Source organism: Oryx dammah, unplaced genomic scaffold (genome assembly GCF_014754425.2).
Source record: "Oryx dammah isolate SB20612 unplaced genomic scaffold, SCBI_Odam_1.1 HiC_scaffold_11210, whole genome shotgun sequence".
Lineage (NCBI taxonomy): Eukaryota > Metazoa > Chordata > Mammalia > Artiodactyla > Bovidae > Oryx > Oryx dammah.
The window spans coordinates 6,603,222-6,620,557 of record NW_024080603.1 but is presented as its reverse complement, the minus strand read 5'-3'; the positions used below and the strand labels follow the sequence as shown (position 1 = coordinate 6,620,557).

Genomic DNA, 17,336 nt, shown 5'->3' with positions numbered 1-17,336 from the left:
TAAAGGACAGAAATGTTATGGACCTAACAGAAGCAGAAGATACTAAGAAGAGGTGGCAAGAATACACAGAAGAACTGTACAAAAAAGATCTTCACAGCCCAGGTAATCACAATGGTGTGATTACTCAACTAGAGCCAGACGTCCTGGAATGTGAAGTCAAGTGTGCTTTAGGAAACATCCCTCTGAACAAAGCTAGTGGAGGTGATGGAATTCCAGTTGAGCTATTTCAAGTCCTAAAAGATGATGCTGTGAAAGTGCTGCATTCAGTATGCCAGCAAATTTGAAAACTCAGCAGTGGCCACAGGACTGAAAAGGTCAGTTTTCATTCCAATCCCAAAGAAAGGCAATGCCAGAGAATGCTCAAACTACTGCACAGTTGCACTCATCTCACACGCTGGTAAAGTAATGCTCAAAATTCTCCAAGCCAGGCTTCAGCAATATGTCAATTGTGACCTTCCAGATGTTCAAGCTGGATTTAGAAAAGGCAGAGGAACCAGAGATCAAATTGCTAACATCTGCTGGATCATGGAAAAAGCAAGAGAGTTCAAGAACAACATCTATTTCTGCTTTATTGACTGTGTGGATCACAATAAACTGTGGAAAACTCCTAAAGAGATGGGAATACCAGACTACCTGACCTGCCTCTTGAGAAATCTGTATGCAAATCAGGAAGCAACAGTTAAAACTGGACATGGAACAACAGACTAGTTGCAAACAGGAAAAGGAGTATGTCAAGGCTGTATATTGTCACCCTGCTTATTTAACTTATATGCCGATTACATCATGAGAAACACTGGGCTGGAAGAAGCACAAGCTGGAATCAGGATTGCGGGAGAAATATCAATAACCTCAGATATGCAGATGACACCACCCTTATGGCAGAAAGCGAAGAAGAACTAAAGAGCCTTTTGATGAAAGTGAAAGAGGAGAGTGTAAAAGTTGACTTAAAGCTCAACATTCAGAAAACTAAGATCATGTCACTTCATGGCAAATAGATGGGGAAACAGTGGAAGCAGTATCAGACTTTATTTTTTTGGGCTCCAAAATCACTGCAAATGGTAACTGCAGCCATGAAATTAAAAGATGCTTACTCTTTGGAAGGAAAGTTATGACCAACCTAGACAGCATGTTAAAAAGCAGAGACACTAGTTTGCCAACAAAGGTCCGTCTCATCAATGCTATGGTTTTTCCAGTAGTCGTGTGTGGATGTGAGAGTTGGACTATAAAGAAAGCTGAGCGCCGAAGAATCGATGCTTATGAACTGTGGAGTTGGAGAAGACTCTTGAGAGTCCCTTGTAATACAAGGAGATCCAACCAGTCCATCCTAAAGGAGATCAGTCCTGAGTATTCATTGGAAGGACTGATATTGAGGCTGAAACTCCAACACTTTGGCCACCTGATGTGAGGTGCTGAGGGGAAAGATTGAGGGCAGGAGGAGAAGGGGACAACAAATGGTTAGATGGTTGGATGGCATCACTGACTCAGTGGAGCTGAGTTTGAGTAAACTCTGGGAGTTGGTGATAGACAGGGAAGCCTGGCATGCTGTGGTCCATGGGGTTGTGAAGAATCAGGCACGACTGAACAACTGAACTGAACTGAACCAGTACACTGAACCAGTACACCAGTTAGTAATACTTACTAAAATACTAAGGATACTAGCATTTTAATATGGCCATGTTTTAATTGTATAAAAGATTTGTAATTGTACATTTTTTTTTAAAAAAGGGTTTCTCCAAAGACACTTCTGACATTTTGCACAAATGGGGTACTGCTTCGTACACTGATGGCAGGAGATAGTACATTGTCAACTGTGACACATGTTATTGTGGTAAGATATTTAAATTTAAATAGGTAATTAAGATTTTGGAATAGGATGTAAGTGAGAACCAATTCTTTTTTAAAGCAGGCTGTTCTAACCAAGTTACTTTTTATTTTCCATAATTATTAGAAATAAATATTTATATTAAAGATATTCTTGCCATTAATTTTCATGAGTGAAAATATATAGCTTTGTAAAAAGTGCTTTTTATATATAAAAATGATACATGTATTTCGAGAGTCTCCAGAATAATGAAAGTTGTCTTTTTTCTCTGTGCTTAGTCATCTATTTTCTCTTCCATATCTTAGGAGAATACTTAAAGTCAGCTAACTTCCTGGTATGCTGCTAAATTAACTAGCTGCTGATGAAATAAGTAGATGAATTAGCACCTTATTAAAGAATTCTAAGCTTTTATCCAGTTTGTATCAGAAAACTTAGAATAAGTTCTATAAGCTTGTGATAAGCAGCTTTTGGAAAGTTATTAGTTCTCTGTATTCAAAACACAATATGCACCTGGTCCTGATGCTAACAGAAGCATATTTAAATAGATTTTATATTTATTAAAAGTATATTAAATTAGACTGTACTAATTCAGAATTTGTTTTAGTTTTTGCAGTTTTACATTCTGTGGGAAAAAGGGCAATACGTTACCCACAGAGGATTGTTAATATCTGAGTATTTCTAAATTGTCCATAAAACAAAATTTTCACTAATTGACTGTTTCCACATTTAACTTGATTTAGTGTGAAACTCAGCAGCTCCACAGTTTTAAAGACTTCATTTATTTTATGTTTTAACTGTTCCATGGTTTGTTTTTGTTTACTGCAGGATGAAGTTCATGAAAGGGATCGATTTAGTGATTTTTTACTTACAAAGTTAAGAGATTTACTGCAGAAGCACCCAACTTTGAAACTAATTCTTTCTAGTGCTGCCTTAGATGTAAATCTTTTTATAAGATATTTTGGCAGCTGTCCAGTGATATATAGTAAGTAAAATTTTCTTCAGGATTTTACAAAAGAATTCTTTTTTGGCTTGATTTTATTTATTAAAATAGAAATATTAAGGAATATTCTGATGTATAGGGCATCCTTTTCTGTTTTCTCTTGAGATGTGCTTAATTAGTTATCTCCATATATTTTCATCCTCTCCTTTTTCACTTTTTGGTATTGTGTAGTGAGCCATTTTTCTAGTCTTAAAAGGAGATATGTTTTAATTTTGTATTCCTCTTTAAATTCTGTCTTACAGCTTCACCTTTATTGTTAGACTCTTTCACAGAGTAGTTGTATTCCCATGTTAACTTCCCATGTACTTCTGAATATGTTGCCCCTGAACTTTTGTCCTTATCCTTTAATCATACCTGATTGTTCCACCAATCTTTAAAAAAATTATTAATTTTCTTCTCAAAAATTGAAAAAGTTGTGTTTACTTCAGTGTGTTTACCTCAGTTCAGACATGTAGGATGTAGTTCATTATATTGAACAGCTGCTTTTATATTTCCTAACATGAATGTACCATGATTTGTTTAACCATTTCTTAATTTATAGACATTCACATTGGTCCCGGATCCTTCCTTTTGCCAACTATAAACCTTGTTGTTATGAGCATCCTTATACACATATTCTTTTATATGTATATATATGTGCTCTTATTTCTGAGAATAGATTCTTAAAAGTAGAATTGTTGAGTAAAAAAGTATGTCTGTTTTTAATTTTAGCAGTAATATGGTTTAACCATTTTACTTTTCCAAAAGGCTGAAATGATTTACATTTCTGAAGTTTATGGGGCTATTCATTTATGCATTCTTAACAGTGATGTTCTGAAACTGATTTAATTGCCAAGCCTGTTATTCAAATTTTATATAAAAATATTACTTAAAATTGCTATAGTATTTCTCATAATTGTTCCCCCTTTTTTGGTGGAATGCTCATCTGTTTGCCAGCACTGCTTCCTAAGTCTCATTCTCTGTTATAGCCTGTACTTTCTTGGTCTCCTCTGTGGACTTCTTTTGCATGGTGCTTAAATATTGGTATTTTTGAGGATTATTCCCATGAGCCATTCTTTTTTTCTCTTCCTCTCTTCTTTTCCCTCCCCTTTCCCTCCTTTCCCTTCCTTTTTTGACTTCTTTGCTTTTTCTCTTTCCTGCTCCATGCTGCTCTCTACTTGATACTGGGAACGCATAGTTTGTTTCCCTGGAAGATCTCATTCTTGCCCTTGACCTCTACTTCCTCTTATATAGATGACTCCTGAATCTTTATTTCCCAATTCAACCTGTTCTCCAGAGCTTTGGACTTAGGAAGTTTATAAGCAGTTCACATCTAATATGCTCTAACTGAATACTAATCCTTTCTAAAAAATATACAAGCAACTCCTTCAGCTCAATTCCAGAAAAATAAATGACCCAATCAAAAAATGGGCCAAGGAACTAAACAGACAGTTCTCCAAAGAAGACATACAGATGGCTGACAAACACATGAAAAGATGCTCAACATCACTCATTATCAGAGAAATGTAAATCAAAACCACAATGAGATACCATCTCACGCCAGTCAGAATGGCTGCTATCCAAAAATCGACAAACAGTAAATGCTGGAGAAGGTGTGGAGAAAAGGGAACCCTCTTACACTGTTGGTGGGAATGCAAACTAGTACAGCCACTATGGAGAACAGTGTGGAGATTCCTTAAAAAATTGGAAATAGAACTGCCATACGACTCAGCAATCCCACTGCTGGGCATACACACCGAGCAAACCAGAGTTGAAAGAGACACATGCACCCCAATGTTCATCGCAGCACTCTTTACAATAGCCAGGACATGGAAGCAACCTAGATGTCCATCAGCAGACGAATGGATAAGAAAGCTGTGGTACATACAAACAATGGAATATTACTCAGCCATTAAAAAGAATACATTTGAATCAGTTCTAATGAGGTGGATGAAACTGGAGCTGATTATACAGAGTAAAGTAAGCCAGAAAGAAAAACACTAATACAGTATACTAACACATATATATGGAATTTAGAAAGATGGTAACAATAACCCTGTATGCGAGACAGCAAAAGAGACACAGATGAATAGAACAGTCTTTTGGACTCTGTGGAAGAAGGCAAGGGTGGGATGATCTGAGAGAATAGCATTGAAGCATGTATATTATCATATATGAACAGATCACCAGTCCACATTCAATGCATGAGACAGGGTGCTCAGGGCTGGTGCACTGGGATGACCCTGAGGGATAGGATGGGGAGGGAGGTGAGAAGGGGGTTCAGGATGGGGAACACATGTACACCCATGGCTGATTCATGTCAATGTATGGCAAAAACCACTATAATATTGTAATTAACCTCCAAAATAAAATAAAAAAAATAAAAAGAATATATTAAAAAAATAAATAAAAAATCTGCTTCTTTTGTGTTGCCTGTTTTAGTTAATCATACCATTGACCAAATGACCTAGGTCACAACCTGTAAGACTTTTTGTTCATAAGACCAACCTAGACAGCATATTAAAAAGCAGAGACATTACTTTGCCAACAAAGGTCCATCTAGTCAAGGCTATGGTTTTTCCAGTAGTCATGTATGGATGTGAGAGTTGGACCATAAAGAAAGCTGGGCACTGAAGAATTGACGCTTTTGAACTGTGGAGTTGGAGAAGACTCTTGATAGTCCCTTAGACTGCAAGGAGATCCAGCCAGTCCATCCTAAAGGAAATCAGTCCTGAATATTCATTGGAAGGACTGATGCTGAAGCTGCAACTCCAATACTTTTGCCACCTGATGTGAAGAACTGACTCTTTGGAAAAGACCCTAATCCTGGGAAAGACTAGAGGCAGAAGGAGAAGGGGACAACAGAGGATGAGATGATTGGATGGCATCACTGATTCAATGGACATGAGTTTGAGCAGTCTCCGGGAGTTGGTGATGGACAGGGAAGTCTGGCGTGCTGCAGTCCATGGCATCACAGAGTCGCACACGGCTGAGCAACTGAACTGAAGGCACATAAAATTTATGCATCTGCTAATGGAAGCTCATTTTGGCAACTAACAATTGACATGTATAAAACCAAACCCCAACTCCCATAAGCAAACTTGTTTTTCTTTAGCTTTCCTTGTCAACCTCAGAGAATGACATCTTCCTCTATCCAGTTTTTTAAGCTAGACTTTTAAGAGCTGTGGCTGACCCTTCCTTATCATTCCTCCTTATTTAATCTAATGCTGAGTTCTGTGGATTTTACTTCCTGTCTATCTAGAGTTTGTCTGTCTCCTTCCATTTTTACTGTCACCAGTCTTATTCAGGTTATTGTCCTCTTCAGCCTGAACAATTGTCATTGCCCCCACCTGGTCTGTTCCATCTACTCTGCTCTCTTAAATCCATTCCCCAGGTTTCAGCCAGAGTGGTGTTTTCTGAAGTGTAATTTTGATGATTTAAATACTCTCATGAGCTTAAAACTTTGAATGACCTTTATCTCAGAATAAAGACCTAAACCCTTAATAAGACCTGTTTCTTTGGCCTCATCTTGAACTATAGCCCCCTCTACACACCACTCCTCACATCATGTTCCAAATAGCTTGGCTTTTTAGTTCCTTGAGAACACCATACTCTTTCACATGATAGGGCCTTTGTGCATACTGTTTTGTGTGTGTGTGGTTTTTTTTTTCCTTCTTCATATTGCACTCTTTCCTCTCTGTGTAGCTTCATTATTTTGTTTACCTCCTTCTCTTGGTTCTCATTTTTCTCAGTGAAGATGTTTTTCTGGTCTCATTCAAGTTCTCCTATTATGTACTGTCATGGTATCTTGTACTTCTCTCTCATAGGACTTTTCACAACTTTATTTTTACATTGTTGTTCTGAATTACTGGATTAAGGTCTGACTCTCCTGCTAGACTGCAATCTTTAAGCTTCAGGAGAACAAGAGGAACTCTGTTTCTACTTGCTGTTTATATTCCTAGTACCTAGTATAATGCCACACACACAAGTGAATAGCAAACATTGGAAAAAACATGCAAATAACAGTTGTCTATCAAAGTTATATTTAAAGAGCAATATGAGGATTACTTGATCTATGGAATTGCCTTTGGATTAATACTCAGATTTATTAATTTGAGAATCTCATATTTTTATGCAAATTACCTCTAAGATGCAAGTTGACTGTTTAAAATACTCCTATTATTTAGTACAAGGAAGACCATTTGAAGTAAAAGAAATGTTTTTGGAAGACATTTTAAGAACTACTGGATATACAAACAAAGAAATGTTAAAATACAAAAAGGAAAAACAACGAGGTAAGCTCTTTATCAAACAAGTAAAAAAGAAAATTACTATTGATACTGACTTTTTAGAGTACTCCAGTCTTATACTGTGCATATACGAAGATACTTGAAAGTATTTCTCTCTGTGTATAGTTGTAGAATATTATATTAGACTACTGTCCCAAATGGACCTTTTATATTGTGGTTTATGTCCAAAAGTTATAATCTGTGGAGAGGAATTGAGAAGGAATGCCAGAGCTGGATAGGCCGAGTGTCTGCATCCAGAGATTCAGCCACAGTTTTAAGGAGGGAGAAGATGATATGCTGGCTGTCCCCCAGCATATATTACAGAGTGGGAGCGAGAGGCGGGTGAAGAAAGAAGAGAGTTGTATGTGAGTGATGAAAGACTCATCTTTCTTATAACTGTTGAGTTCTTCAAATCTTGAAATTGTTATCAATTGCATCTGAATTTTGAATGTAGCATGATCTGCCTATTAATACATCTCTTGTGATTTATGCTATATGTCCACTTTTGAATTAAGGTTAAGTTCCTTCTGGTTACTTTTAACTACATTATTCATGATGGAAGATTTGACTTCAAGTTTTGATTTCTTTGTTTAGTTAGTATAACTTTGGACAAATAATCTTAAATTCTTTGGATTCTTTGCTTGAAAAAGCAATTAGCAATGCCAGTCTCACAGTGCAATGTTGAATCACTAATATGTACATTATAAAATTTATGGCTCTGATTATAAAAACTTGTATCTCAAACAACTAGCATGGTGGTAGAAGTTCAGTAAATGATTTCCTTCAAAGTGCTATGTGGATATTAGTCATTGGTTTAAACAATATTTGTTACATTGATAAAATACTGTTCATTAAATTTTGTACTTTTTATAGAAGTAAACTTCTTACCAGTAGATGAACAGATGAAGTTTTTTTAAAGTGGTTTTATGTCTCCTTTTGGTTCAACATAACATGTTTTATTCTTTGGAGGCAATGCCAAAGAATGTTCAAACTTTCACACAATTGCACTCATCTCACATGCTAGTAAAGTAATACTCATAATTCTCCAAGCCAGGCTTCAGCAATACGTGAACCGTGAACTTCCAGATGTTCAAGCTGGTTTTAGAAAAGGCAGAGGAACCAGAGATCAAATTGCCAACATCTGCTGGATCATGGCAAAAGGAAGAGAGTTCCAGAAAAACATCTATTTCTGCTTTATTGACTATGCCAAAGCCTTTGACTGTGTGGATCACAATAAACTGTGGAAAATTCTGAAAGAGATGGGAATACCAGACCACCTGACCTGCCTCTTGAGAAACCTGTATGCAGGTCAGGAAGTAACAGTTAGAACTGAACATGGAACAACAGGCTGGTTCCAAATAGGAAAAGGAGTGCGTCAAGGCTGTATATTGTCACCCTGCTTATTTAACTTCTGTGCAGAGTACATCATGAGAAACGCTGGGCTGGAAGAAGCACAAGCTGGAATCAAGATTGCCAAGAGAAGTATCAATAACCTCAGATATGCAGATGATACCACCCTTATGGGAAAAAGTGAAGAGGAACTAAAAAGCCTCTTGATGAAAGTGAAAGAGGAGAGTGTAAAAGTTGGCCTAAAGCTGAACATTCAGAAAACTAAGATCATGGCATCTGGTCCCATCAATTCATGGCAAATAGATGGGGAAACAGTGTCAGACTTAATTTTGAGGGGCTCCAGAATCACTGCAGATGGTGATTGCAGCCATGAAATTAAAAGACGCTTACTCCTTGGAAGGAAAGTTATGACCAACCTAGATAGCATATTAGAAGGGAGAGACATTACTTTTCCAACAAAGGTCTGTCTAGTTAAGGCTGTGGTTTTTCCAGTAGTGATGTATGGATGTGAGGGTTGGACTGTGAAGAAAGCTGAGTGCTGAAGAATTGATGCTGTTGATCTGTGGTGTTGGAGAAGACTCTTGAGAGTCCCTTGGACTGCAAGGAGATCCAACCAGTCCATCCTAAACGAGACCTTCATTGGAAGGACTGATGCTAAAGCTGAAACTCCAATACTTTGGCCACCTCATGTGAAGAGTTGACTCATTGGAAAAGACCTTGATTCTGGGAGGGATTGGGGGCAGGAGGAGAAGGGGACGACAGAGGACGAGATGGCTGGATGGCATCGCCAACTCGATGGACATGAGTTTGGGTGAACTCCGGGAGTTGGTGATGGACAGGGAGGCCTGGCATGCTGCGATTCATGGGGTTGCAAAGAGTCGGACATGACTGAGCGACTGAACTGAACTGAACTGAACATGTTTTATTGAATGTTTCTAATTAATTAATTTTTTAAAAAGTAACTTTAAAATAAGGCCAACTTTTAGGTATTTTCAAATTCACTTAAGTTTTTTAAAGAAATGTATTTATAAAACAAAGAATGTATCAACATATTTTCTTTGGTAATTAATTTAGAGGAAAAACAACAAACCACACTTACAGAATGGTACTCAGCTCAAGAGAATACTTTCAAGCCTGAATCTCAGAGACAGAGAGCTATCCCAAATGTGACTGAAGAGTATGATTTATTGGATGATGGTGGCGACGCTGTCTTCAGTCAGCTGGTAAGACCTCAGTGGTTTTACACTGATAGTTTGAGTGAAAATTGTGTACTTTAAACAATATTTTATGAGATTATAATTTTTATTACATTATTAAAGCATAATTCCCTTACTTTATCTTAGACTGCAACACATTTTTCAGAATAACTTTCTATAAACTCTTTTTTTCAAATAATGTGACATCTTTTATTGTTTCATTCTGAGTCAAAATTATTTCAATATTTTCTATAAATTGTTTCAAGAAAATAGTTATAGTTATTATGTATATACATTATCATTGCTAGATATTTTGTCATGTCAAAAATTTAAGGACCTATCATCTAAGCAATGTAAGATTAGCTAAGTTAGGAAAAACTGAGAAAGGACTGTTGGTATTAAGGCAAATATAATCAAGACCAGGGTTTCCACTGGAAAGCTATATGACTGTAAAGTCAATTACCCATCATAGACCTCAGTTTCTTCTTCTTTTCTCCCTTTTATTTTGCCACAAAATCTTTCACAAAATCTTCTTTGTAGACATCCTACCTGCTCATCCCTCACTCTCCAGCTCTATCCCCTAGGTGGGGCTTCTGCTCCCTTGGATTCCATGGAGTCTATTTGAAAACAAACTAATGAATTTCCTAGGTTCCTTCTGGTCTTTGATTGTGGTTTAGAATTCTAAAGGACTTCCCTGGTGGCTCAGATGGTAAAGAATCTGCAGGCAGTGCAGGAGACCTGGGTTTGATCCCTGGGTTGGGAAGATCCCCTGGAGAAGGGCATGACAACTCAGTCTAGTATTCTTGCCTGGAGAATCCCCATGGACAGAGGAGCCTCACAGGTTGCAAGAGTCAGACACAACTGAGCGACTTTCACTCAGAGTTCTTAAAAAGGCATTGGTGATTAGAATAATGACTGATTGGGACTGTGTACTTTTTAGAAAAGGAATTAAACTGTATTGAGCATGAGAATGCAAATATGCTTGGCAGTTTTCTCCCATTGTTTAAAGTTCTGATGCATCCAAATGAACTATTCTTGTAAAGAATGTATACTTTTAAAGAACGTTTAAAAATTGTTATTTAATGTTGGGACTATCCATTTGGTTCAGTGAATAGCATTTTGATCCTGTAAATTAGTGATTCTTAAGCCTGGCTACATATTAGCATCTCCTGAGGAACATTTAAAGTCCTGTGGAATCTGGCTTCTGTCAGAGATTCTGATGTACTTGCTCTGGGGTGGGTCTTGGCTTCAGTGTTGACAAGCTCCAGGTGACATTTCCTCTGTGGTACAGTTGGGAGAAAAGACCACTGATCTGCAGGTATATTTAGCAACATTGTGTCAGAAGCACAGTTAATATTGTGACTAGATCATCCTGCCTTGTTGACAAGCTTATTCTCAGGTAAAAGATGAATGTGAAAACAAAATACAGTGTTGGAAATGATAATGTTTATGATGAAATGACAAACTTTTATGTCAAATCCTTTGATATTACACTGTATGACTAATAGTTCTTACGGTCATTATGGCCATCTTGTGTTCTTTGCCAGCAAAGGTTAAGTAATTTATAATCTTTGTTTCTTTTTTAAGACAGAAAAAGATGTGAATTGCCTTGAACCATGGTTAATAAAGGAAATGGATGCTTGTCTTTCTGACATATGGCTGCATAAAGATGTTGATGCCTTTGCTCAGGTCTTTCACCTTATTTTAACTGAAAATGTTAGTGGTAAGTGTAAATTATTTCAGTTTTTTAAATTACTCTTGCAGTTATTTATTATGATAGAGATATAGTTTAATTCATAAAATTCAAGATTCACTTTTTGTTCACCACCAATAATTTGTTATTTTGGAGTACTTATTTCAAATGTACAAGTGAGGATTTTTCTTATTAGCATAGTAGAATAGACATTATACAATAGAATAGTATTATATTAAATCAAGGATTCTTAACATAATGTCTCCAGAACAGTTTTATGGGGTCTGTGAATATATGATAATTATATGCAATAGTGTTTTTATGTGTATAAGATTTGTGATATAAATATACTCACCCCCAAATCACACCTCTTCCTCCTTGAAAATCCAAATATCTTGGATTTTCAGAGATTTATGATTTCAAAACAGGGAAAAATGTTATTATCTTTTGCTCTAGATTATTCATTCAATAAGTGAAAAATTTTAGTATATACCTTTAGTTATTTAGGCTCAAGTTCTGAATCACATGTACCTGCATTATATCATGTGACATATTTTCATTAATGATTTATTCTGATTTCATTCATTGATTATAATGGATATTAATAATCAGAGGTGAGTTTTAGAACCCTAAAGGCTTTTAGGCAAAAGGTAGAATGATGGTAATGGAAGGTCAGTACTGAAAGGGACTTAGGTGTCAAATAGTTTATCCCCTCACTTGAATTCTCAGCATTATTATAATTGACCACTTCCTTCTTGAAACATGTTCTTCAGTTTGGTTCTGATATTCCTTCTTAATTTATTTTTTTTCATCTCTCTGACTGGTAGGTCTTGGTTTCCTTGGCAGGATTTTTGTCTTTTTCTTGACCTCCAAATATGGAATGTCCTAACCCTCAATCCTTAAACTACTTCTCTTTATGCTTACTCCTGAGTTGAATCTCATCTAGTCATAGCTTTAAATATTTATTTAAAATGACTCCTAACTTTATGTCGTCTCCAATCCTGACCTTCCCCCTCACTTCAGTATACCTCACTACTTGACATCTCCAGTTGGAAATCTGTTAGAGGAATAAAAATAGATTTACGCCAAACTACTTGATTTTCTATCTCCTAACCTCTCTCTCAACCCGCTATTTCGTGAATGTTCTTCTAGTGATCATTATCAGTTTTAGACCCCATTAAAAATGCAAGTGCTTGGCCATCCCAGGCACACTGAATCTAACCTTAGGGTACTACCATTCACCTAGTTGCTAAGATAACAAAATATAAAATCATCCTTGACTTTGCTCTCATACCTCACGTGTAATCCATTAGCAAATCTTGTTAGTTTTACCTTATAAATAAATCCTGAATCTCACCATATTTTACTGCCTATACTGCTGCCATCCTAGCCCAAGCCAACATTTTTTTCCTGGACTGTTAACACTGACCTGTTAACAGCTTCTGTTCTTATGTTACTTATAGTCTGTTCTCCAGAGAACAGTTGGATTGATCCTTTCCAAAAGGCAATTGGATCATGCCACTTCTCTTCTCTCAGCTTTCCGATGGCTTTCAGTTACACTTTGAATAAAAATCAACATCTTTTCCCCTGATTTAGTCTCTGATATTCTTTTTAAATCTCATTTTCTACTGTTTGCCTTGTTCACTGTAATTTAGCCACTCTTATCTTCTTGCTCTTCATATTTGCTGTCTCATTCCCATCTTTGGGGCCTTTGCTTTTGTTGTTTGTTTATGCTTGAAATGATCTAATATGGTCCAATGCCTACTTCATTTAGGTTTCTATCCATAAGTTAGGAAATTTGAATTCTGAGACACATTGCTTTAAAACATTTATGAAACATTTTAAAGTATTTTTGTATTATCTTTGACCCTCTTTTTAGATATTTCTTTTGTGACTACTAGACTATTACTTTGATAATGGTCATCTCTCCTTTATAGTTTTATTGGACATTTTCCAGAGCCCAGTATTCTAATGTCTTAAGCCATGTGTAGTGAACTAAAATGTTAGCATATCTCTATGAACAGTAATTTACTTTCCATATTTTTATTTCTCTTCTAAAATCTCAATGCTTAATTTTAAGGTACCAGAAGTTGAAAATATTTCATGTGATCCAGGAAACCTTTGGCTTCATAGATTTCTTTTTAACTGTATCAATCCTGTGTGATCTTGTGTAGCCAGGTAGTAATTAGCTGGTTTAGTTCAGTTCAGTTCAGTTCAGTTGCTCAGTCGTGTCCGACTCTTTGTGACCCCATGAATCGCAGCACGCCAGGCCTCCCTGTCCATCACCATCTCCCGGAGTTCACTCAGACTCATGTCCATCGAGTCCGTGATGCCATCCAGCCATCTCATCCTCGGTCGTCCCTTTCTCCTCCCAGCATCAGAGTCTTTTCCAATGAGTCAACTCTTCTCATGAGGTGGCCAAAGTACTGGAGTTTCAGCTTCAGCATCATTCCTTCCAAAGAAATCCCAGGGTTGATCTCCTTCAGAATGGACTGGTTGGATCTCCTTGCAGTCCAAGGGACACTCAAGAGTCTTCTCCAACACCACAGTTCAAAAGCATCAATTCTTTGGTGCTCAGCCTTCTTCACAGTCCAGCTGGTTTAGTAGGACTAGGCATTCTGTGGAATGCTGGATGCTAGTCATCTATTGCTGCATAAGAAATGATTCCCAAACTTAGCAACCTAAGATATTTATTATTTTCCATAGTTATTGAGAGTCAAGAATCTGGGAGTGGCTTAACTGAGTGGTTCTGGCTCCTAGTCACTCGTAGACTGGTAGTTAAGCTGTTGGCAGGGGTTGCAGTCATCTGAAAGTTTATTGAGACTGAGGATCTGCTTCTAAGATGGCTCACTCTCATGGCTGTTGGTCAGAGAACTCAGTTTGTCTCTGCTGTTGGCAGAAGGCCTCTGTTCTTTGCCATCTGGACCATCCATAGGATTGCCTTGTTCTTCTCAGAATGTGACAGCTGGCTTCTCCCAGAATGTGTGATTCAAAAGGGAAAAAGGGAAAACAAAGAAGAAACTGTAGGTACCTTTCATGTCCTCATCTCCAAAGTTGCACACCATTTTTTCCACTTTGTTCTATTTGCTAGAATGAGTCACTTAGGCCAGCTCACACTCAAGGAGAGGGGAACTAGGCTCCACCCTTTGAAGGAAAGAGAATTAGTGAATTTTTGGTCGTTTTCTAACTCCCATGCTTATCTGTACCCCCAATTGAATATTCCATTGAAGTAGTAATTCTCATATAGTGAACACAAATCATAATCTTTGCAGATCTTTTTAATAATGCATGTGCTTTCTCACCTGAGACTGCTGAATCTGAATCTAGAAGTAAGGCATAGCTATCTGTGCTTTCAGAAATAAAAAGCCTGAAGTAATTCTCTTATAAGTCCCCCTGTCTACCTAAGAACCATTGGCTTATATTAATATTTGATACCATGTTTTAGGGGGTTGTTAACCTGTTTTACTATAGAGTGTTTTTCTCAATAGTGATTTCTTTCTGAAATTACCAATTTTGTACTTTATGAACATTAGTTCTAAGTAATTATAATACATTGCATTGCTTGAGATATATTTTAAGATGGAATTTAAATTCAATGAAAGTTTATTTTTTTTTCCTCATGGAGGGGTTTTATGGGAAGTAAACTTTCTGCCAGTGTTACTCTCTTTAAGCATCTTATAAGACGACCCTGGATTGATGGGGGAATAAAAGCAAAATAAAAGGATGTCAAAAAATCATTTAAAATTTTTTGTTTGCCCTTTTAACTTTCGCTACTAGATTCTGATGATGATTAACTTTTTAATTATATCTTGCCATTTGATTAAGGCAGAATCTAGATTTAAGAAGGTTACTTAAGAGTTCAACAAAGTTAATAGCTTTCCTTTCTGCTTTGATTAACACTATCTCTCCTTCTCCTGCCTTCCAACTTGTGGTACTTATTTTATCCTGCTTATACTAATGACACATCAGGATCAGATCTTAGATGATCTGAGTTAAGGGTTATACAGTGCTGTTATATATTTAGGTTAATTCCCCTAATATTCAAAGAAATTAAAATGTATTTAAATAATTTGAAAATTTAACATTTACACATCTTTTCTTTCTTTTAGTTGATTATAGACATAGTGAAACCAGTGCAACAGCTCTGATGGTTGCTGCAGGACGAGGTTTCTCAAGTCAAGTAGAACAGTTAATTAGTATGGGAGCCAATATTCATAGTAAAGCATCAAACGGCTGGTAATTTTTAATTGCATCTGTTCTTTGCATACCTTCATATAGCTACATATATCTTTTTTGATTTCTTATATTTGCCTTTATATTAAAAGCTATTGTGAGGGGACTTCCCTGCTGGTCTAGTGGTTAAGACTCTGAGCTTCCACTGCAGGGGACATGGGTTTAATACCTGGTTGGCAACTAAGATCCCACAGACCATGCAACACAGCCAGTAAATAAATAAAGTTGCTTAAAAAAAAGAAAAACTTAAAAAAATGAAAGCTGTTGTGTAAAATTGCTCATACATATCTACTTTAATTGATGAATGAATAACTTCAAGTAATTAGTGTCCTAATTTTGAGAACATTATTTGTCTTTTTTAATTTGATACCTTTGAATTTTGTCAGGATGGCTTTAGATTGGGCTAAACACTTTGGCCAGACTGAAATTGTGGATCTTCTAGAATCTTACAGGTAAAACTTTTTGCTATTTTTAATTCTAACTCCTTTTGAAAGATGTTAGCCGTATAAATCATAGAATGTGATCTATAAAAGCTATTTATCCAGCTATATATATATATTTGTAGTTCTAAGAACTTTTTCTAATAATAGTTTACAGTTACTTTGTAGGTTGCTAATAAGATTTCCAAGGCAAACCATTTAATATCACAGTAATCCAAGTCTATGCCCCAACCAGTAATGAAACTGAAGTAAAGAATCTGAAATTGCATGGTTCTACGAAGACCTACAAGACCTTCTGGAACTAACACCCCAAAAAGATGTCCTTTTCACTATAGGGGACTGGAATGCAAAAGTAAGAAGTGAAGAGATACCTGGAGTAATAGCCATATTTGGCCTTGGAGTACAAAATGAAACAAGGCAAGGGCTAACCGAATTTTGCCAAGAAAATGCACTGGTAATAGCAAATACCCTTGTCTAACAACACAAGAGATGCTTCTACACATAGACATCACCAGATGGTCAATACCAAAATCAGATTGATTATATTCTTTGCAGCGAAAGATGGAGAAGCTATATACAGTCAGCAAAAACAAGACCGGGAGCTTTCAGTGGCTCAGATCATGAATTCCTTAGTGCCAAATTCAGACTTAAATTGAAGAAAGCAGGGAAAACCACTAGACCATTCAGGTATGACTTAAATCCCTTATGATTATACAGTGGAAGTGGCAAATAGATTCAGGGGATTAGATGATAGGGTACCTGAAGAACTATAGACAGAGGTTTATGACATTGTACAGGAGGCACTAATCAAGATCATCCCCAAGGAAAAGAAATGCAAAAAGGCAAAATGGTCTGAGGAGGCCTTCCAAATAGCTGAGAAAAGAGAAGCTAAAGCAAAGGAGAAAAGGAAAGATATAAGCATCTGAATGCAGAGTTCCAAAGAATAGCAAGGAGAGATAAGAAAGCCTTCCTCTGCGATCAATGCAAACAGATAGAGAAAAACAATAGAATGGGAAAGACTAGAAATCTCTTAAAAATAATTAGAGATACCAAGAGAATATTTCATGCAAAAATGGGCTCAATAAAGGACAGAAATGGTATGGACCTAACAGACGCTGAAGATACTAAGAAGAGGTGGCAAGAATACACATAAGAACTACACAAAAAAGATTTTTGTGACCCAGATAACCACGATTGTGTGATCACTCACCTAGAGCCAGATATCCTGGAATGTGAAGTCAAGTGGGCCTTAGGAAACATCCTACGAACAAAGCTAGTTGGAAGTGATGGAATTCCAGTTGAGCTATTTCAAATCGTAAAAGATGATGCTGTAA

At 36.7% G+C, this 17,336-nt stretch overlaps 1 protein-coding gene across 1 annotated transcript in view; it reads left to right on the top strand.

Moving 5' to 3' along the window:
* The window catches only part of LOC120860999 (3'-5' RNA helicase YTHDC2), a 69,927-nt gene that overhangs the window by 13,813 nt on the left and 38,778 nt on the right, over window positions 1-17,336 (top strand). The window contains exons 6-12 of the mRNA XM_040236704.1: window positions 1,726-1,828; window positions 2,648-2,804; window positions 6,989-7,096; window positions 9,515-9,663; window positions 11,224-11,359; window positions 15,439-15,565; window positions 15,949-16,014. Of these exons, the coding sequence (XP_040092638.1) occupies window positions 1,726-1,828; window positions 2,648-2,804; window positions 6,989-7,096; window positions 9,515-9,663; window positions 11,224-11,359; window positions 15,439-15,565; window positions 15,949-16,014 (846 nt within the window). The remainder of the gene's footprint in view (window positions 1-1,725; window positions 1,829-2,647; window positions 2,805-6,988; window positions 7,097-9,514; window positions 9,664-11,223; window positions 11,360-15,438; window positions 15,566-15,948; window positions 16,015-17,336) is intronic.